Raw genomic sequence first — 21,711 nt, forward strand, 5'->3', positions numbered from 1 at the left:
CACACACTACATATTTCAGCTCATTTGTCCCATTAACAGCCTGGACACATAAGGCAGTGCTGGTGCCTCATCGACTTGAGTTCATTTATGGAGGAAAATCTATAGAGGAGCGACACATATCCATCTGCTTCCTCACCCCCCTAAGGTATAGTCAATTGTGTACTTATTTAAGCTGCGGTCAGCCATTAGACCAGGCCTCTACTAGACTGTGTGGGCTAAAAAGCTAATTACTTTCCTTCCCTGTGCTATGGCGATAACTTTTCCCCAGTCATTTTCTTGGCAAATGTATGGAAAAATATCTTGGTTGAGCTATTCAAAATTAGATTGGTTGAAACAGGTGTCTAGTTTGAGTTAATTGCCATTATGCTCATCATAGTTCACCGTAGCCACAAATGCCCTGTTTATCCTCAAACATTTCAGAGTGTATCGTGCATGCTGCACTTGCTGCATGCCTTAAGAAGTCAGTCAGAAGGAAGACCTACTGTTGTAATGAGGTTAACTGAGGGAAGAATGCCACCAGTAGCAGGAGCTTGTTTCTAGTGTTTCTCTCTGACTCTGTGGAGCAGAGGGGAGGGGAATTAGGTGTATGTTTCAGGTGTGGTTGTCTCAGTGGGCTTGTGTGTATCCTCAGTAGACTTCAGTTGGGGTCCTAATAATAACTTGAAAGTGCAAAGCTCCGAGCATGGCTCCACATAATTAGCCTTTAGCAGGAATCAAGCTAATTGCAGACAGGTAATTGGGCACACTTTCCAGTCTGTTTGTCTGTTATGATACACACACTAACTGGATAAGATTCCAGTTAAAATGTGAAATAAAAGTTTCTACAATGGAGTCCACAGTGGAATCCAGACTGAGAGAGTGATAGTATTTGTGGAGATTGGGTTGGTAGTGGTTTCATATTTATTTCATATTTTGTTATGCCATTTATATTTGTAGATGAATAGATTTGACATTAGAGCTGGGTGAAGAAAAGTTCATTATGTGTGTGACTGCAGAGCCGGCGTAGAAGAGGAGCTGGACATGCTGAGAGTCCAGGCTGCTATGGACCGGGCCACAGTGAAGGAGCTCCACTTGTGTCTTGCTAGTGAACACCAAGGTAAACCCTCTTTTTCTTTATATATTTTTGGAGACTTAAAAATAACCAAGTAAACATGAATCTTTAGAACCACTTTTTTCAATTTCATTTTTACTGTTGGTGTGGAAATATTTTGCGTAAATTTAATTTTTATTCAATCCTTGCATTCATTTACTGTATTGTTTTCTATGATGCCAAGGATGTTGCACAAAGATTAAAAAAAAATTAAAAATTTTAAAAAAAACTTTAAAAAAAAAAACTGGAATGACCACCTGTAATGGTGGAAAAGGATGCTTGTGTAACATGACCGCACCTTTAAGTCTTACTATTACCTCTGGGCCATGTGTATTAGTGAGCAGAATTAATTAGACCACTCCCAGTGGAATTAATACGACAACTCAATTAAGACTTGATCAACTCCTCGCAAGTTGATTGAGAGATCAAGTAGTGTTCATCTTGTCTGCATATATCATTCCCAATGTTAAAAAGCACATCACTTTCAATCTAATCTGCAACCTTTTGTCAGACGATGACCACCGCAACTGCTGGCCTCAGTTAACTAGTTCAATAACAAATCTGTCCTAGATCACTTTCATTTTCTTCACAACCAGTGATGGTGTCTATTGGAGATTTAAAGGAAGCACGTGATTTAAAGGATGGCAGTAATTAAAATCCTATTGACAGTCTAGTACTAGGAAATAAGCTCTTTTGAAAGGACAGAGTTTTGCATCTTGTCAGACAAATAATGACTAAATATAAATGTTACACATGTTCCTGTATAACTGCTTTCTTGTCTTTTGAGCTATCATGTACAGTCATTTTCAGTTTCCATCGGGTAAAAAAAAAAAAAAAAAAAAAACTGCAGAGAGTAGCACAATGTACTGCTGTTTTTATTGTAGTACCACTAATGTTAAAGTGGTATTCTCTCTCTATCAAAATGCACTCTTAGTAGTACCATACCAAGCTTAAAAAACACATCCATTGAATATGTTATATATCAAGGACATAAAGCATTTCTGTTTTTTTCTCAATGTGCATTATTGCTGAAATCATTGTTTTTAAAATATAAAACTCACTTAAACATTGTTTCACAATAAGTTTTTAGGTTTATATAGTTGTCAAAATAAATAAATAAATTGTATATTGTGATTTTGGAGAAGATAATCTTACCGTACAATACCAGTTATGTTTTTTTCTTGAAATACGGCTGTATCATCTTGGATCTTGAGTTAAAGTAAAACCAACATTATTAAGAAAACATTGTGAGTGGTCACAACATTTGCCCCTGAAGAACCTCTGTGACCCGATCAAAGGTATGGAGGGTTGAAACGCTCACGCCGGGATCAGACTAACGAAAGGCAGCAGATGAAAGGAACAGGGCCTTTGTGCTGCAGCCCATGAGGAGACGTGGGAGGGACGTTAATGTATGCTGCAGTGCCAGGACCTCCTCAAACTGTGGGTGACTAGGGAGTCACCACGTCTTCTTATCAAGGTAGTGCTGAGGTGCCAACTCCCAAGCCACCAGCACTGGAGCTGGATAATTGTCTCCCAACCTGGTTATGTACCCAGCGAACAAGGCAGCCCTCCTGTCCTATTTGGTGCTCTGTCTGATTGAATGTGACATGCTGGGAAGACAAAAGCGCAGGCTAATTCAAAGTAACAAACTTCCCTGGGCAAAGCGTCAAATGTAAAGCAAGGGAGCAGCAGCTCCTCACAACATAACCCTCACACTTTATTACTCTCCCTTCTATGGCCTCTTTATCCAGCTCACTCTCCAAAAGATCAACTGACCTAAAAGTCAAGGTCCTGAATACTTAATCATCCAGCCTTATTGTAAAAAATATATATTTTGGTCGTTGTGTCATAAATGTTTAACAGGAGAGAATGAAAGGCAGAAAGTTTTATATTTTGTGTTGCCCTTTGAATCTAGGTGAGCAGAGGAGATATTGCTACTTTTGCATGTATATACTGTATGTCAAACAGTGACACTGAGGCTTGTCGACTTGTGTATGCGCACATGAATATGTGTGCATCAAATCCCCAAGCACTTTGACTCCTGCATGCATTCTGTTGTTATCATAAAGACTAAATCATATGTTTGCCAAGGCCACTACTGAAGTTTTCAGAATAAAGCAGCATGTTAGTCTGCAGAGATTAGTTGTCCATTGGGGAAACATAGTGGACTACAAAGCAGTGCAGCCTGGGGCTGTGTGTTCACGAGGGATTCAAGCACTTCTCTTCGTTTGTTTAAGATCCCTAGAGAGAGGTTGCACATTACATGTACCAGTGTGTGCTTTTGAACTATGTTTTCCTATTTCCGTGTGGACTACTGAATAAAACACTTTTCTGTTAATCAGGAGGAAAAAGGGCTATTCGATAAGATTTTATAAACAGGAGTTGGTTTTTAGCAGTGTGAAAATGTTGAAGTCCCTCTGAAAACAGCATCAGTGATTTTGCGTTCTCTCCGATTTGATTGACAAAAGAAGAATAAAGAGAATAAAGAAACTGGACCGTCGGAAGGAAATTAGACCTTAGAAAGGCTAATTGTTAATTTAATGTACCCTCTTTATTATCATTCTATTGATTGGGCAGCCTGAGTTTGACACATCATGTCACAATAAGGAGCTTTGTTCCTCTTTGCAGAATTGCTTCACAAAGTGCCAAAGGAGCGCCAGGTCAAAAGCAGCACTCCGAAAAAGCTTTCTGTTTCTTCGGAGCGAATGGAACAGTCATTTAAAAAGGTACAGTACCATGCCGTCACTAAGTGTTCTTTGTCATTGCCAATAAAAGAAACCCGACAGAGCCATGACTACACACAATGCCTCTCAGAAAATGTGTTTTCTCCTCTATCAAGAATGATTCAAAAGTGTTCTAACTCTTTGGAGAATTGTTCATGTAATCATTTCCATGTCAAGTGTCAGTAGTTTTTTTCACAGTTTAAAACATTCTACAAACTAGAAGGGCACTCAGAGAGAGAGAGAGAGAGAGAGAGAGAGAGCGCAGACCTTTGCCAAGGCATGCCCTATCTCACAATGTTAATGTTAATCCAGTGTGAATTTTTCCAGTCAGGAAATCATTTTCCCGATTATTCTGACACCACATGAATGCAGCACAAATGCCCTATCTTGCAATGTTAACGAAAGTGAGAAATAATTTGTATCTGCCCCGTGATTGGGATCCTCTCTAAACAATTAATGAGTTCTTCCTTGGCCAATGCTACCCCTTTCCATCAAGTTTTATGAAAATCAGGCCAGTAGTTTTTCCATAACACAGACAAACCAACAAACCGACAAACCAAGCCGAAAACATAACCTCCTTGACAGATGTAATAACCACAAATAGTAACTGTAGGGGTGGAGTAGAGAAAACTGTACTAACTTATCCCAGAAAACTAAGGTAATTTAACATAGATGTTGTATCGGAGCTGTTAGTAGGTTGCACATGTTTGTGCACACTTGCTTTTTAAACCTTTTTTAAGACTTTAAATGTTGCCTTCATGGCAGTGAATCATCAAGAGTGGGGATAGCCATCTAATTTTGTTTGAAAGGTACCAGGCTTCACCAGCAGGCAGAATGAGAACCAAATAAAAGGGAAAAAATTGCCTGGAGGCACAAACCCAGCAGGCATGCCCTGTTCTCTTAAACAGTCTCCACCAAAGATCTAACAAATAGACTAAGTGCTCCTGGTTGATGAGGATGATCTGGGTAAGGGGGTGCCAGTCAGATGTCCATAGCCTTGCCAGGCTGGCGAGGGAGATGTTGCTCCCCTCATTGGTTCAGCCATACACAGCATATATGCATTGGCACATACACCTTAGAGAAAATATCTGGGGAGGAAAACCACTGTGTGCATGCTACCACACACAGGTCAAATCAGGAATTGGCTTTTCTAATAGAAATGTTGACTGATAACATGCTGTAGAACAACAACAGGCTGAACTCCGACTTGGCATGTTGTTGTTTTCACTAGCATTGCAAAAGCAGCATATTCAGAAGTTTGAGTATTTATGGTAAAAACTACAGATATGCAAGGAGAAAAAAACTATGTTGTACCACTGAGGCCCCATATTTCTGATTCCTTCAGATTGAACAGCTGGAGCGAAGGATGGTGTCCCTGGAGGAGGAGACAGAGAGGCTGAGGGAAGAGAAAGAGCAGCTACTTCAGGCCAAGGAAGACTTGGCCCACAACTGCCGCAGACTCCAAGCCTCCCTGGATCATCTGCAAACCCAGGAAGCTGCCCGTGAAGAGGCATCCCAAGCCCAGGCCCTGGCCCAGGGGGAGCGGCATCGCAGCGAGATCATGGCTTTAGAAGGTCGGCTGGCTGCCTCTCAGAAAGAGTCTACCAAGCTTCATCATCAGTTGCTGAAGCTGAGACAGGAGCTAGGGATCCTCAGAGCAGCTAGGGACTTCTATAGGAACCGTGCAGCAGCACCAGTGCGGGCAAGCGGGGCTGCTAGCAACATTAGTTGCAAGGTCAAATTCAAAACAACTAGCCTCAGAGGTCCGCTACACCAGCACAGCCATCGAACAGTCAGCCCCAATCAAGCCATCAGCTGGCAAGGCCGCAGCCCCAGTCCCACTAAGGACGAGTGGGAGGACATGAGCGTAGATAGGTAATGATACACACACACACACACACACACACACAGATGCACTTATTCTCATAGCCTCCCTCCTCATTATTTTTAGGTGGTAGGAGTGGAGCGGGTGGGCTGGTTGAATTGTGAGGGGCCTACGCAGCATCGAGGGGACAACGTGCATATGCAAAGCGTAAGCAAATGGGTGATTGAATTCCATCTTCTGTCTAGTTGGTATTCAGGAGCCAAAAGAAGAATGCAAGCAAGAATGATAGAGAGAAGGAGAGAGGAGGGGGAAACTACTGTCAGATCCTTTGAAATATCCTGGGACGCCTTGCTTGGAGCTTATTGACTGAAATTTGCATGCAAAATTAGCCACCTCTCCATACAAAGTTGAACTGATGCCAGAAAAGCCCAGGGATAAGGGGGCCGCCAAAGCCTCCATACCTTCCAGTGATGCCATTTTCATGCACTAGTCACGCTACCCCGAAATTGACAGTTTGGCAGTTTGATTTAATTTACTGGTCCTTTGCATATTCACTAACCCCCCCTTGACAGCGCTAAGGATCCCCCTGCAAGTACCAAACCCTTCCCCACCCACCCACCTCCTCCACCCGTACACACGCAACCATAGATGCATGGAAGCTAACCCCTCCCTGTGTCTAGTCATGTGGGTTATCTTGTGGCATGTCAATTCACAAATGTGTGTGTGCTACTCTTATTTCCTCCAGCCACCCCCGTAACCCCCTCTCAACACATACATTCACACTAACACACTTCCTTTCCATCTTACCCACCCTCCTCTTTCCCCTCCTCTACTTAATTTAGTTAGATACATTTTGAATGACCTGACTCGGCTCAGTACCAGATGTCTACAAGCTGTTTAACACCCTCTAAATTAAGAACCATCGACAGTAATTATTTCATGTATGTTTTATGCAAAAAAGCCACTGAGCCAACATTTATTGAGTGATGGTCGAAATTATTTGATTTCAAACACTCAGAGCTATCGCTGATATTTATTTCCCTTCACTTTCTCTCCCTTTATGCCTCTCTCTATCCGCTCTCTCTTTTGCTCAGTCCTACTAACTCCCCATCTCTTCACCAACTAATTCATCAGGCTGTAATCCACCCCATCTCAATCCACATGAGGCCGTTTAACAGGGACTGGGTGCAGCTATGCCCAGCTTTCCTAATGCCTCTCCATGTGGCTAATAAGCAGCAATCTAATATATACACTTTACCTGAGAGGTGGATCTAAGTGGATTTGTGAAGAAGGGGTCTAAACTGAGATGTTGTCTTATTTAAGGCACCTGTCAACTGATTTGTTACTGTAAAGCCTTCTGCGTCTCTTTCCTCGCAGCGGTCTTCTTCAGCAGGCGCTCCTGGAAATACAGTTTCTCTGCCTAAGGAGGTTTGGCCTAAATAGTGCCAAATAAAGATGTCAGACTCGTTAAGGCTACTGACAAGTCTTTGTTTTTTCCCCCTTTTTTTTTAGCGCTGCCTCTGGCTCCCTCTCTCAAGTTTTGAGCTGCTAAAGGCAGCTGACCATTTTGAGCAGATCAGCAGTTTTGGTAGAAAGCAGGACAGAATGAGAGCAGGGGGGCATGGGGAATATCCTTCTGAATTGTATTGTATTGTTCTGTTATTAGGGATATTGTGTGTGTGTGTGTGTGTCTGTCTGTCTGTCTGTCTGTCTGTCTGTGTGTGTGTGTGTGTGTGTGTGTGTGTGTGTGTGTGAGAGAGAGAGAGATTGCGCTTTTAATCACTGCTGGAACACACTGGAAAAGGAAAGCATACACCAACATAAAGTGTCTTGGTGAGGTGTTGGGCTACCACTTGCCACCAAAACGTGTTCAGTGTGCCTTTTTTTAGATTCTCCAGGTCTCTGGGCCTCAACTGAAAGATGTGTACAGTAACAATGTGCCATTCTTTACCTGGTATTCCTTTATTTGGTGTTTTGATGATGGTGGTGGAGAGGGCTGTCTATCACATTGCTGAATATCTCCCATTGGTGTCCAACTGGGTAGAGATCTGGTAACTGTAAAGGCATATGATTTTTTGTTAATGCTCATCACACCATTCAGTGACCCCATGTGTCCTATATTGATGCATCTTTCATCTTTTCTCAAGATTTGACCCACACAATTTTGCATCCAACCTGTATCCACAGACATGTGTTCATGTAAATGTGTAAAACACAACCCCCCCTAAAGTAACGCCATAACATGCCAGCACAGCATCCTTAACTTTGATGTTACTGTGGATGCAGTAACCATAGCTGTTGTCTGATTGGCTTAATTTTCACTGTAGACAGTATCAAATCATGCTAACTGTAGTATTTACACTCACACACATACAATTTGAATAGTAGTAATAGTAGTAGAAAAGTACTTTCAAATTAATAGTTAGATGACTTTAGAATTCTACTCACACACTCAAGAAAATTCAATTCAGACTTGTTTAGCAGTCTGCCCAGCATGAAGCAGGTAGCATTTTTTCATCAAATGCATGTAACCCTGGTCTTAGTGGTGGCGATTAGTGATCCTCAGCAAGTCCTTGTGCCCCGTCCAGACCGGGTTTAACCCTAACTAGCCCCCAGCAGTGTCATGTTCCAGTTAGATCCTGTCTCTGTGGTCTTTTACCTCTGCTGCTTCTCCCAGGCCCCACCTTAATAAACGCGCCAGCGTAAATGTCACTGGCTTCCACCTTCACGTCAAAGGTCACTGTCAATAAACCTGTGTGTGTGTGTGTGTGTGTGTGTGTGTGTGTGTGTGTGTGTGTGTGTGTGTGTGTGTGTATATATGTGAGTCCCAGGAAGCCCTTACCGTGTGTCCATCAGATGCAACTTTGCTTGGCTCCGCTCAGCCGTGCCTCTCACACACGTCTGTCACACACAGAGGGCTAATGAAGGCCACAGCCGCTCTCATACATGTTGATGCATTCACCATCAGCACCAGACACTGCAGCTTTTCACTTAATTTACACCCACATTTACACTTCCAGCTCAGAAATTGGATGGGACATTGATTTTCTGTTGGAAGGCGCGGGGGGGGGGGGGGGGGGGGGATGCACATATTTTTGCTTGATGTCAACTAAATCAACCATAAAAGGTAAATTGGATTTTTGTCCAGTGGTGGTGCTTTCAGAGACAGGGTTGTGGGTTCAACTTCTGGCCTGTAATAACCCCTCTCACTTTTCTCTACAGTGACAGCGGTCAGGAGTATGTGGACAGTCTCAACAGTGTGACCTCAAGGACAACGCCTCACAGAAAACAGGTTAACAGAAAGGTTGGTCTGTGCTCATCCTTAAATTAGTTTTACATTAAAACAAAAAAAAAAGGAATACATGTCTTATTTTTATTTTATTGGTTTATTTGATATGGACCATGCATATTTATGAACATTGTTGTAAAAACACCATGTAACTATGCCAGAATTAGTAAAAATAACTACTTTTCATCTGCAGTCCCCTATGCAGGTAACATAGGACTAACATAGAGACAGCCAGCAGTCATACAGCACTCATTCACTAAACATTAAAAGGTACACATAATGGTGACATATACATTGACAAAACAAACAAAACAAAACAAAAATACATGATGACAAAGAAATGATTCATCCACCTCTATACTGCACTCAATTTAACAGTGAAAGTCTACAGCCAGATGTTAACCTTGGGCTAGTGTATATGTTCCCTTGCAGACTACTTCTGCAGGGGTAACATCCGAGTAGTTTGAGAGCAGGTACAGGTTTTGTTTGAGTTGTTTCAGGCTTGTTTTAATCGTGCAATTATTCCAGTGGTGTAAGACCATCGTCAAAAGTATTTCTGAATGCTTAAAACTGTGATTCCAAACTAGCACTCACTGGTTATTAAACCATGAGCTGTATCAGCACAGTATAAACATTGTACTTCTTGATCCTAATTTTTTTATGAAAAAAAGATTTGATTTTCAGCATATTCAGAGTAAATTGTTCCTTATTTATCAAGAAAAAAAGCTGTAGAGGTACCTTACCAAACATAATTGCAAGCAAATTTTAGTTTAATGTAAGTCAGAAGATTCCTATGTGCAGTTATTTACAGCAACATTACCATAGTCATAGAACTAGTTAGGACTAATTGCGATCACAGTAACATTGAAACAATGTGCCTTGTATAGTAATTTAAGTAATGTACTCTTTACTCAAAAATGTCCTCAGTGTGCTCATTTTTACCGTAAAGGTAATACAATTATTGAGGTGTATGTGATTAGTCAGCATATGGATAATTATGAGTTTCCTTTAATCTCTTCTCCCTTTGCTCCTGCATTTACAAAGTTTTGTGTGTCGTTGTCAGTGCTCCTTCTTTTTCATCTCCTCTCCACACCACTAAAATCAATAGGCCTGGACCCTTGCTCTTGTCTATATCAAACCACTTCGCAGCAAGACATGGCAGCCCCAAACCCCAGTTCCGAACCCCAGAGAGATATGTCTGTCAAGAAGAGAGAGGAAAGAGGGGGATCTTTAAAGATATTGTCTCCCTCTCGTTTCAAGAGGAGGGGAGCTAGGTAGAAGGTGGAGACGAAGAGAGGGTTGTTGTTGTACATGTAGCCAGGGAGCTGTCAGGACCCTTACTCTCAGATCCCCTTAAGTTTCCCTGCTCCTGATCCGCTAAATGTGCCCATCAGCTCCTCCAGGGCTCATCGCTGTGACAGCCCTGGCCCCTCACAACGTACTATGTCACAGACCAAAGGGTTCACCTCCCCATCTCCTCTCTGCAAGGCACTGTGTGATCAAACCTGGCACTGATCAAATCCTACCTGACCCCATATACAAAGGAAACAGGCAGAGAAGACGGAGGGGTGGGGGATTGCCTTCTTTGATGTCACTACTACAAACGATGGTGCAGTTGGGAGGTGTCACACATACACACGCACGTACACACTTATGAGTGCAAATGACTACACACCCACGTCATACTGTAAGAGTGGATCAGGGCTTTCAGACAGTGATTGAACAAAGACAGCATTTGCAAGCATCTGTCAGAGGTAATATCCGTGCCGAGAAGCGTTCACGTTGAAGTCGGCTGAACACGCTCAGGTGAATTATTAAAGCACAGGGTGATTTGTCTTGTCGCGTTAAACTGAGCACACCCTGTGATCATGGTGTCATTATGAGCTGCGTCTCAGGAAGCACAACATGTCAACCGGTTGTGTTACATTTAACAGCTGCGTTTCATCTCTGTCTCTGACGTTTCTGTTCTCTCAGTCCTACAGGTGTTCACGGATCTCAAACACAGCGGCACCGGCAACAAAATCCAACAGAAAACAACCCCATGTTCTGGCCCAAGGTAACATAAGTTTTACTTTTTCACACCCATGCAAAACTACACAAATCTAATCGACTATAAATTGAAGCAGGAAGAACACTCAATGTATTTACATGCTGTCGATTGGAAACAAGTATTTAAGAAGTTTACAAGCTTTGGTTTTTATATGCGGGGGTTCAGAACCTGAATTGGTTATAAATGGAAAATGTTAATCATTCAAGTTGTTAAATATATCACAGTTTTCACTTGTGCATACACAAAGACACTTTTACATAAGCCTGTTAACTCCCACCAGTAGCTTCTAAATAGGGATTTGTTCGGTGCACTTGTCAACTCTGAGGTGCCGGTGTGTACTTCCTCCTGTTAGACGATGAACAGCATGAGCCCTGGGACCGAGGGACGAGAGGAGAGAAAAGGAGGTGGAGGAGAAAGAGGATGCTAATGAAGACCCAGCACTGCTCCTCCTCTTCTCTGCAGCTGCGCATCGAGTCCCTACAGCGTCACATTGACATACTGCGAAGTGCCAGGAAAGATGCTGTGCTTTCAGCCAGAGAGCTGCAAAGGGCCAATGAGAAGATAACGGCACAGCTCAACTCCCTCACTGAGAAACTCTGCAGCAGCAAGCAGCTCACACAGGTAACTTGGGAAAAACAGGGACATGAGTAAAAGGGAAAGCCAGTTATAAGTGTTGGGAAGTTTCTTATTAGACAAATAAATAAAAAGTCTTTGTCTTTCTTTTTGTGGTTCTTTTGTATTTGCTGGGGGCTGAGAGTGCAGCAGTAGCAGGTCCTTTGCCCTTATCATGCTTAATAAGTGTGGCTGACAGGCCTACCCTCGCCTGTGGAGGTCAGCACCACGGAGCAGAAGTGAGGAGGAGAATCTCTCTCTCTCTCTCTCTCTCTCTCTCTCTCTCTCTCTCTCTCTCTCTCTCTCTCTCTCTTTCTCCCTCTCTCTTTCTCTCTGACTCTGCTGTTGTCTCGTCTCACTGAATGTTTCAACAAGCCAGTTCCCCACAACAATCTGTGTCACTAGCAATTACATTTCTCCAAAACCGCACCTGTGTGCTCAGACACACACAAGGGGACTTTTTTTTCACTGCCACACACTCATTTAGTTATTTAGTATCTGACTCCAGGTAGGAAACTCTTAGACTTGGCACACCCTATAAATAAAACACCAAGCACTTTGGCCCTAAACAGTACCTTTCCTGCCAGGGCCTCCTTGTGCACCCCAATACACACACATACACAGACACATAAATACACACACACCAACACCTCGACAGATACAGTCGTTAATCGGACAGGCAGGAGACTTCTTTTGGTGAATTCAGACATAGCAGCAGCCAGCAAGGACGCCTGATTAGGTGCATGTGTCTGTATATTTACTGAGTAGAATAGCACAGATGCAGTATATTGGACTTGTTCACAAATTTCAGAGTCTAGCTAGCCCTCATGGTGTTGCGCCCTAGGAAGTGGCCCTTGTGCTCCCACCCAGGCATCTGATTGCTAAGGCCCAACGAGACCTCAGACTCAGACACAGCAGTAAAGGCACATGTGTACGCACACACATACACAAACACACACTGTTGTGTGAATGAGTGGACAGAGAGGGAATTGTTGTCTTCCTGTTTGTTTCCTCTCTCCTCCTGCAGTATTAATGCCACTCCACCGGAGAAAGTTGGAGCTGACTGGCCAAAGCCTTGTCTTGTTGCCCTCTCTGGAAAGGGCAAGAGGTGATGGACTTTGGGCTTGTTCCAGCCGGTCCTTGCCAACTCTCCAACTAAAACTCTCAGCTTGTAATTGGCTTAGGACAGCCTCCACAGGGGCCATCATGTGAGAAGTAGCATGGCAGTTTCTCAGAAACTTGTTTGTGTTGCTGTGTCTCCCTGATCCTTCAGCCATTCCATCCTTTCCTTGTTGCTTCCTTCCTTGCCTCCTTCCATCATTAAATCTTATTTCCTATTCCCCTTCCCTCTGTGGTCTTTGTATGAGTTTGGATTTTGAGTTTTTAATAACTGCATTTGATAGCTGCTATTTAAACAACATTTCGCTGCTCTCCAATCTATAACATGAGAGAGAAATAGACCTGAAGTTGAGATGTGTGATGGTGCTTTGTCATGCTGCACTCAGGTCTCCATGTCCCAGCCTAAGGGGAACGTGTGTTCAACAGCACGGGGACACTTTCATCACTCAGTCACCAGCACCACGGCGCTGACAGATGTCTTTATCAGCAACAGAATCTAAGCCTAACTCTCAGACCTGCAGTGCAAACACTTGTGGATGCCTCCCCTTCTTCACAACATATCGATTTTAAAGGATGATTCCTTTTTATTACAACTTGGGTTGGTAATGAAGACATTGCTGACTGCTGAGAATTGGGAACATGGCAATATCCCTGCAGCAAAGTCCAATATGGCAAATATATAACGAGCAGTCAGACAGTCATACTGGTTGTAAACAAACCAACTGTTTTTGCCAGATTATCTAAACCACTTTATTTGGAGGTTAAAGTGCGAAAGTGAGTGTGCCCCCGCAATGTGAGTATTGATCCCTCATTGTGCAGGTAAACTTTGTGTCCTCACAACTACGTCAAGTACTGTAGGTCAAAGTTGAAACAGAAAGTCAGTCTGTGAGCTGTGATGGATGTCAAATAAGTGTGTCTAACCTTGAGTTTGTCTGACCAGCCGTGTTTCTTGCCGTCTGACATTTAGTAATGTTGCCATATTCCTAGATCTCAACAATTAACTTTGAGATCTAGGCATATGGCAACTATTCCGTAGATCTAAATGTTATTATTACTGAAATAAATAATGGCCAAAAACTACGAAAATAAGACTCAAGTTGTAATAAAACGGAATTATCCCTTAAGGTGGCATAAGAAGCTTAGAAAACTCAGGTGACAGGTGAAGCATGCCCTCCTATATCAAACAAGTCTAGCGTTTGACAAAATGTGCTAGTCATGCGTATCATCCAAATACAGGATCATTTAGTTGCTTGGATTATCTACCTCGCTCAGTCATTACTTCCCCGTTGACTTCACTTTGCAGTGTACTGTGACATCGCCTTGTGAATTTACCAGCCTTATCTCTTTACGTGTGGAGTGTCCTACCCTCCTCTAACATGTAAGAGGCTGGGATTATCATAGGATTAGGGAGTGCAACAGACACAACTGACTGAATTTAAAAAGCTTCAGACTTTTTTTCAAATATGTATGATAGTTGCACTACAAATCACATACAAAGTCTGGCCAACAGGATGAATACAAAGTGATTGCTAGTGTTTCCCTTATGTTGACAACTTTGATAGTGCATCCGTATATGTGGGGCTATTTCAGCAGCCTCTGTTTCCTTATTTATCCGCTAATATTGAGGATCACTTGGAACAGCATCAGTGAGGCCGCTACTCAGATGGGAGAGAGAGACAGGCGTCCTCTCTTCCAGCCTTAAGGACCACCAGTCTATCAGTCCATGTCAGTGCCATCTCTCACCAGAGCTGAAAATGGCCTGTGAAATCAAAGCCTGTCTTACAGGAAGTGTCATCAATGCCACCCCCTTATCCGTGCACCACTGCCACTGCAGTCATAGCCCCACTTTTCCTTCTCCACTCCTCCCACTCTATATCACTCCTACTTCTCTCTCTCCCACCCCCGCTGGGGATATGGCATGCGCGTCTTCAACAGAGCAAAGGAAACCTAAAACAAGAGGGATTCTATTAAAAGGTGTCAGCCAGCAACCAGATATCAATAACCTCCATGTATGCAGAGCAGAAAGCAAACCCCTGGGAATCTGCGGTTTCACTTGGGTGTGTGCGTGTGTCTCCGTGTGTGTTCCAGCATTTACCCCATGTGTGCAGCATACATCTTCATGTATCATGTCTCCTATTTGTGCCATTAAGCATTCTTGATGTTGAAATGATAGCAGGTCAGCTAATTGTGGCAGTATTGAACCAAGCTTACAGAGACGTGTGTCTGCCCCATATTTTCTAAATGAGCAAGCAAAGAGATTTTTTTTTTAGCTCTGTTGCACACGTGGTTAAAAGTGTTCACCTCAGATGCTCATGTTTAGAATCATTGATACTCTGTACATTGTACATGATCATCTAGTGCCATTATCGTTCATCACTCTTAACCCAACCACTAACCAAATGCTGAACTCCCTCTGTCCCAAAGTACTCTCTGATTCTGCAGGATGGCTTTATTATGCATGCCAATCACAGTGAGAATTAGGCCCTATTGACCAGGCAACGGCATCATCTGTCTCCTAATTAGCATAAAAAAGGAGCTTTATCACAGAATAGATATTAAAGCAGAGCCTGTAGCTCTCCTGTGGCTAAGGCATACAGTATTTCCAACATATTGTGTTTACTTTGTCTCTGCGTCTATCATATTCATGTAATGTGAATTTAAAATTAAGACTTAATAATATATTTTTGCATCGTAAAGGTGAGAAAGCTGGGATTTGGTTTGACTCAAAGTTTTTTATGAAGTGAATGTCAATTAACAAGAAGTATATCACATCTCCCATTACTTTTTACTGTAACTCTCGACATCCTGTAACAAAAATGTAGGTTTTCCTGGTTTAATAACAGTTGACGAAACTTTTGTTTTTAGTTAAAGTATCATTAGCAGTAGCCTAGACCACCAATTTTTGTCTGTCGGTCTGCAGAAGCTGACCTCTGACCTGGCTGGTAAGGAGCAGCAGAAAAAGGTTCTGGAGATGGAGCTGGAGCAGTGGAGGCAGATCACATTACCCCAGCAAACTGTACCACCAGCACCAGTAATCACGCAGTGCTCCTGCCAGGGCAGGATCATGCCTGCCCCGGATAATCCGTCCCCCCAGGCCCTGGAGGCTGAGGTCAAACAACTTCAAGCCAGACTTAAGGTTAGTGGTTATAAATTACAAGGAGAACTCTGGGGTTAATGAATGACCCTCATGCTTTGTCTAATTGTGCACGCCTTATGAGATAAATCTCTTAATAGGATGATGGTATTAAGGATTGTGTTTCCAATTTTGTGCACTATGTAGCTTGACTGAATAATACCATGAATAACAAGAAAATTGTGGAATTTTGTGTGTGTGTGTGTGTGTGTGTGTGTGTGTGTGTGTGTGTGTGTGTGTGTGTGTGTGTGTGTGTGAGTATTATTGCTGTTTGGCTCAAAGAAAATATTTGTCAAAAAATCCTACGTTCATTTTGGTCTGTACAGGCAAGTTTATGGACAAAAGTAAGTTATAAATTTTCTTTTTGTTGCCTCTTCCACTACCTGTTATGCAGTATCGGTCTTCCAGGGTTGGAATGCACATGGATTTATGTTTTTCAGTTAGAACAAAAATTTGCCTGGTATTTATCATTAAATCAACACCAATATTTCTGAGTCACTTTAACACCTCACTGGTTTGAACAGCCTGCTGTCCTTGAGGAGTTTAGAAACCCTAAAAAAGGCTGTCAAGGTTTTATTTTTAAATGCATATAAAAAAAAATCATCATAAAAAAAAATCCTCAAATTCTTGAGCCTTTCAATTTTCACTCCACATCACCTGAAATTGCATGTGATTTCGACATGAATTAGCATTTCTTATCATTTGATCTTATTACGGAGTACCTGTCAGAAAGATGAGAAATAGGGAATAACAGTAGAGACGTGCCATACATCATAGGGAATGAGGTGTGAGTGGTACCACAGTATTATCACCCTCTCCGCAGCCAGCTCATCAGTGTCACCGAGCAGATTGCTGCTGTCGTTACACACAGCCGAGGAAGTCATGTCAGGTGACAGCAAAAGGGAGAGGCGAGGGATGCTCTGTGGGGTTGAGCGCATTGTCAAAAGCTTGTACTGGTACAGTTCCCACAAGAGATACAGGGCCCTTTAAACCAAAGTGAACATGCACATTCAAATATCCATCAGTCGAATGATCAGAAGTCAAGCTGTCGTCATGAGCCATACAGTATGTCTTAATATGTCACATGGCAGAGATATAAGAGATAAAAACAATTTTAATTTTATAATAATTTCATTTTAATTTTTTAATAATATTAACTAAATGTTTGCTGCTGGATTTTTCTATTTTATATCTGTTGGTCAACATTTTAATCAGTTTATATATATAGTCTCCATTAAAATATATTCTGTAGTATAGGTCTATACATTGTTATTTTTACTATTACTCCCCTTTATTTCATCCACTTACTGCTAAAATACTGCTTTCCTTTTAACCTCTTTTAGCACCTTCCACCCTCCTGCTGTAACTATAATGAGGATGCATGCTGTGCCTGACCTGTCATCAGCCGTGTCGTGATAACCTCCCCCACCCCTATCACACGCACTCAAACACATTAACAAACACACACACCGTGTGCCTTCCCCCCAGAGTACAAGTGCGGAGGTCACAAGGCAGGTGGCAGCTAACAAAGCCCTGCGAGGCCAACTCCAGGAGAAGGAGGACAAGCTCCGCCAGCTGCAGGACAAGTTAGTTTCACACCTTTTTCTTCATTAGTATTAGTTCATTCTCTTTGTGTTTCTTTCTTACAGTTGCTCTGCAGTACAGCTCTTAGTTTTCCTTTTTTCTTTCTGCAGCCTTCTCTCTGTCTTTGTCTCTCCGTCTCTCCTTGTCTCTGTCTGCATGTTTGCACATTCTCTGCAGCTCCCATCTGTAGTGTTTGATTCCACCATGTGGCAGCACTCTGTCTGCTGCATTCCACTTAGGCATGCTACTCCTCTGCGTGTATCATTTGTGAAATTATGCATGTTCTCATCAGCAACTGAATAAAAATGACTGATGGAATTAGTGTGTATGCACATGTTTGCATGTGGGTGTCTTGTGTGTCATGTAGTGTGGTGTTGCTTATGTGGGTAGCTGATGTGGAGTGCTGATCAAAGCAGCGTATTGATTGTTTGTGTGCCGCAGGAGGGACCATTTTGGCCCATGACACTAAAACCCACACAGCATCACTCTGGCCTGTGGGCCCCAAGTCCTAATGAGTTACATGGTTCACCTACTGTAGCACTCGCTGCATTACATAGTCAGAATGCATAGCTATAAACAATTCACTCAGAGAAACTGTCGAGAATTGAACAGTGTTGTGAAAGGCGTATATCATCATTCTGCATTAGGATCTCATCTTTGAACTGAGAGAAAGGTACAAAGAACAACTTGGCTTTCTTCCCTCTCGTTCTCTTTGTCTCATATGCTGTGTCCTCTGCCTGCCTTTCTCAATAATGCATCCAGGGCATGTGTATAATCACAGTGGCTATGTGTTTGTGTGTGACCAAAGCACAGCGGATCACAGCCAGACAGAGTGAACATCCCTTAGCTGAGTTTCCACGACAGCCTCAGCCTCTCCTCTGGCTCTTGTCACACACTCACTCACGCACACACCCATGTAACTCGCCGTCTCTCTTTGCCTACTTCTCCGTTTGCCTCCATGGAGGGACCCCTTCTCAGAATGAAAGACATGTCTAGACGTCTCTGAAATATACATCTCAGCACACACACAGGGAGCAAGGCTGCTTCGCCTTAAAGAAGAGATGGGGGGAAAAAAAGAAATGAATTTCAAAGTATACCGGCATGTCCTCAGTCAATATCCGGCACTATGGCCCTGCCTTATTTATGAAGCTGCTTCTTTCATCTTTAGCCCTGTTGTCTATCAGCCACATGAAACAACCACCCGCGCTTCATTCTTAACAACATACACAGAAATGTGCGCTCTTGCTCTCTCTTACGCACACACACTTCAGACCACTGACTGTTATCATTACAGTACACGCATGTTTGATGAACAATATTGCAAACAAGCGCAGAACAAAGGGAACAAACGTGTGAGTGATTGGGATATAGTTTGAGGCTCTCTTTCTTTCCACTAATACTCATAAATAGAGATCACACGCTCCGACAGAAGCACCAGATATCCTTCATTCTTTTTTATCCTCTATTCTTTTTGGGGTGCAGAAGGAGAGAACATCTAAAATAAATGTTGTCGATCTAATTGCCATTAGTATTGGGGCAGAGGGAGCTTGCTGGGGCTCTTATTGCTGCTCTCCGTCTTTAAGTCAACACCAGACAGTCATCTGAAAGGTTCAATATGGGTTTTCTCATTAATGGCCAAATCCATGGGGTAACCAGCCAGCGCTACTTCCCCCCCAAAGACCCCAGGCTAGACTCCTCTCTCATTTAATTTAATGTCACTCCAATAGGACAAGCTCACATTTATTTAGCCAGTCTACCCTCAGGCATTCATCCACCTAGGGAGACAGGGACATTTACTTACACAAAAGCATTTGCTCTCACGTTTCGTCATCTGTTTATTCAAAACACACGAGCCATGATGCATGTGGGAGCTATAAGAACCACTACATCTTTGAAATAAAAAAAAAATAAAAAACGGTCAAAACCGTTTTAATTAACTGCATCCGTATGATCTTTATTCTATTTGTTCTAATTCCCCAAGGTATAGACAACCATGAAAATGCCTTACTGTATGTTTGCCTTTTATGAAAACAGAATAAAACATACTAACATACTGAGCCCATTTAAAACAAGTCCTTTCTATAATATGTGTGTGCAGAATGCTGGAATATTAAGCATGTCAATATGGCAGGTTATTGAAATAGGAAGTGACGGGGTGCATGTTTGCAACAGTTAAGACATGAATAGCCTACAATACAGAGACCTTGCCTCTCTTTAGGGAAGTATTATCAGCTCAGTACAGCACACAAACAAACAATATTTTTTAGAGCGTATTCCCTTCATAATCAGTCTTTCCAAAGCCAAGTTCCCCTGCTGACATGTTTTTTATGTGACTTGTGTAATGCTGAGCTGAAAATAATAAACATTTAAAAACTTGATTACAGCCTTTCACGTAGTGTCACTGCTGATTCGAAATGCCGTTTGTCAAAAAGGACTCCCCAGTCACACTTAGTGTGCTATTCCCCACCAGAGCACTTGTTCTAATATGTGCCAGTTAGAATTATATATGCATCCTTATTTCACCCCCCTCCACTTACCCAAACAGCATGCCAGTGTATTTAGTTGTCATAATGAGCTGTCATGACTGATGCACTGCATGGGGACACTGTGCCTGCCAGCTTTGTGTGTGTGTTTGTTCTGCTATGTAGAAACTGTGTGTGAGTGTGTGCCCATGCATGAATATGAATATCTGTGTAGAATTCACACTCATTTATACTTTATACCATATTTGTTTTTTTCTTTTTTTGTGTGCGTTTCCAGGGCGAGCCACACAGAGCGAGATGTGAGCATGAAAAGGCAGCTGGTGGAGGACTTGAAGACAAGACTGAAGTTCCTGCAGGAGATGGAGAAAAGTTACTGTGGACGGGTGGAGGAGCTGGAGAAGAAGGTACACCAAGTACACCACAGCTGACACCATCATCATGTCATCCAATTAGTTTGGTAGAATTTTCAAAGAAAATGAGGTATCACAATGCTCAGCATTTCTCATATCCCAGATATTGTGTCTCCTGGGTGACTAAAAAGGAAAATAATGATTGTATTTACTGTTAACTTATAGACTAGATGTTTACTTCATTGTGCCTTCATCACAATAGAACTGCAGTGCCCCCACCCAATAGTTCAGCTTTTTTACCTTCTTGTTTCCCTTTTGTTCTAACTCATCTCTACAGGTGAAGACTTTATCAGAGGAGGCCACCAACAGGAAGGCCTTTGTTGATTCTCTAAAGAGGAGACTGAATGTTGCAACCACAGAGAAAAGCAAGTATGAGGCCTCCTGTAAAAAACTGAAGGAGGACCTGGAAAAAAAGGTAGGAAATCACAGGCCCCTGAATTAAATCGAATCAAAATCATATCGTGGAAGACTTATGTCAGCAAATATTGTATTGTTGTGCAAATAATCTATATAATATCACATTGTGATAAACCTTGTGATTTACACCCCTACAAATCAGATCACAGCAGTATGTAATTAGTAGAAAGAAAGAAAGAGGTTTCAGGACTGAGGAAAAGTAACTTCTAGCCATGAATCTTTACACCCCAGCTGTACAGTTTTACCCCATTGGACTTTGTAATGGTTATTGTTGTACAACTTTTAAAGCTATAGTGCGTAGTTTCTGTCGTCCCCATGACGAATTCTAAGAAATGACAACAACACTGTCGGCGTGTCCACATGATACGGCCTTTAGTGTTTTTTGCCCCCAACGTCTCCTCCCCGGCAGCGTGGCAATGGTTATGTTTAGGGTTAAGGTTAGTGTTAGCTGCCTGGAAGGCGCCGTTGGAGGCAAAAAACACCATCGAGCACATGATACAAGCCTTCTGTGATCGTGCACGCGCCCCCACCTCTCCTCCACGCAGTTGCTAGTAGTCAAGGAGGACAGGAGGATTAAAAAAACATGATGGACTCTTCAGAAGAGGTAATTATCTTCACTCAAGCTTCTGCAAGGGAAAGTCACCGGGCGACACAATCTTCTGAACATAGCCATACTGAGAAATACAGACGGAGTTGTGTGGAGTAATTAATTATTAATTAGCTTTGTATCAACTCATTTGGCAATGGCTTGAATGTAACGGACGTTCATTAATATCAAAAAGTTACACACTAAAGCTTTAATCACAGATGGTTAAATAAGTATTTTTCACACTGATCAACAGAAAAAGACACAAATGTATAAATATATAAAAATAGTATAAAAATGTGCAAAACTAATTCCAAGTTGTAAATAATGAAAACAGTTGTTTGTTTTTTTAAATACAAAATTAAGTTTAAGGTAGGGTAAATATTTTCA

General features: G+C 42.3%; 1 protein-coding gene across 5 annotated transcripts in view; it reads left to right on the forward strand.

The window, feature by feature from the left end:
* The window catches only part of cntln (centlein, centrosomal protein), a 90,343-nt gene that overhangs the window by 42,249 nt on the left and 26,383 nt on the right, over positions 1-21,711 (forward strand). For 4 of the 5 annotated variants that reach the window (XR_004897020.1, XR_004897021.1, XM_031276828.2 and 1 more), the window contains exons 14-23: positions 996-1,096; positions 3,719-3,816; positions 5,159-5,688; positions 8,861-8,942; positions 10,902-10,983; positions 11,330-11,598; positions 15,629-15,844; positions 17,330-17,427; positions 20,186-20,312; positions 20,596-20,733. Coding sequence is in view for 3 of the 5 variants with exons in the window: in XM_031276828.2 (XP_031132688.1) it covers positions 996-1,096; positions 3,719-3,816; positions 5,159-5,688; positions 8,861-8,942; positions 10,902-10,983; positions 11,330-11,598; positions 15,629-15,844; positions 17,330-17,427; positions 20,186-20,312; positions 20,596-20,733 (1,741 nt within the window). In the remaining 2 variants the exon portion in view is untranslated. Of the gene's footprint in view, positions 1-995; positions 1,097-3,718; positions 3,817-5,158; positions 5,689-8,860; positions 8,943-10,901; positions 10,984-11,329; positions 11,599-15,628; positions 15,845-17,329; positions 17,428-20,185; positions 20,313-20,595; positions 20,734-21,711 lie in introns of those variants that run through there. The other variant, XM_031276831.2, reaches the window with a different exon arrangement.

This window comes from Sander lucioperca, chromosome 4 (genome assembly GCF_008315115.2).
Source record: "Sander lucioperca isolate FBNREF2018 chromosome 4, SLUC_FBN_1.2, whole genome shotgun sequence".
Classification (NCBI taxonomy): domain Eukaryota; kingdom Metazoa; phylum Chordata; class Actinopteri; order Perciformes; family Percidae; genus Sander; species Sander lucioperca.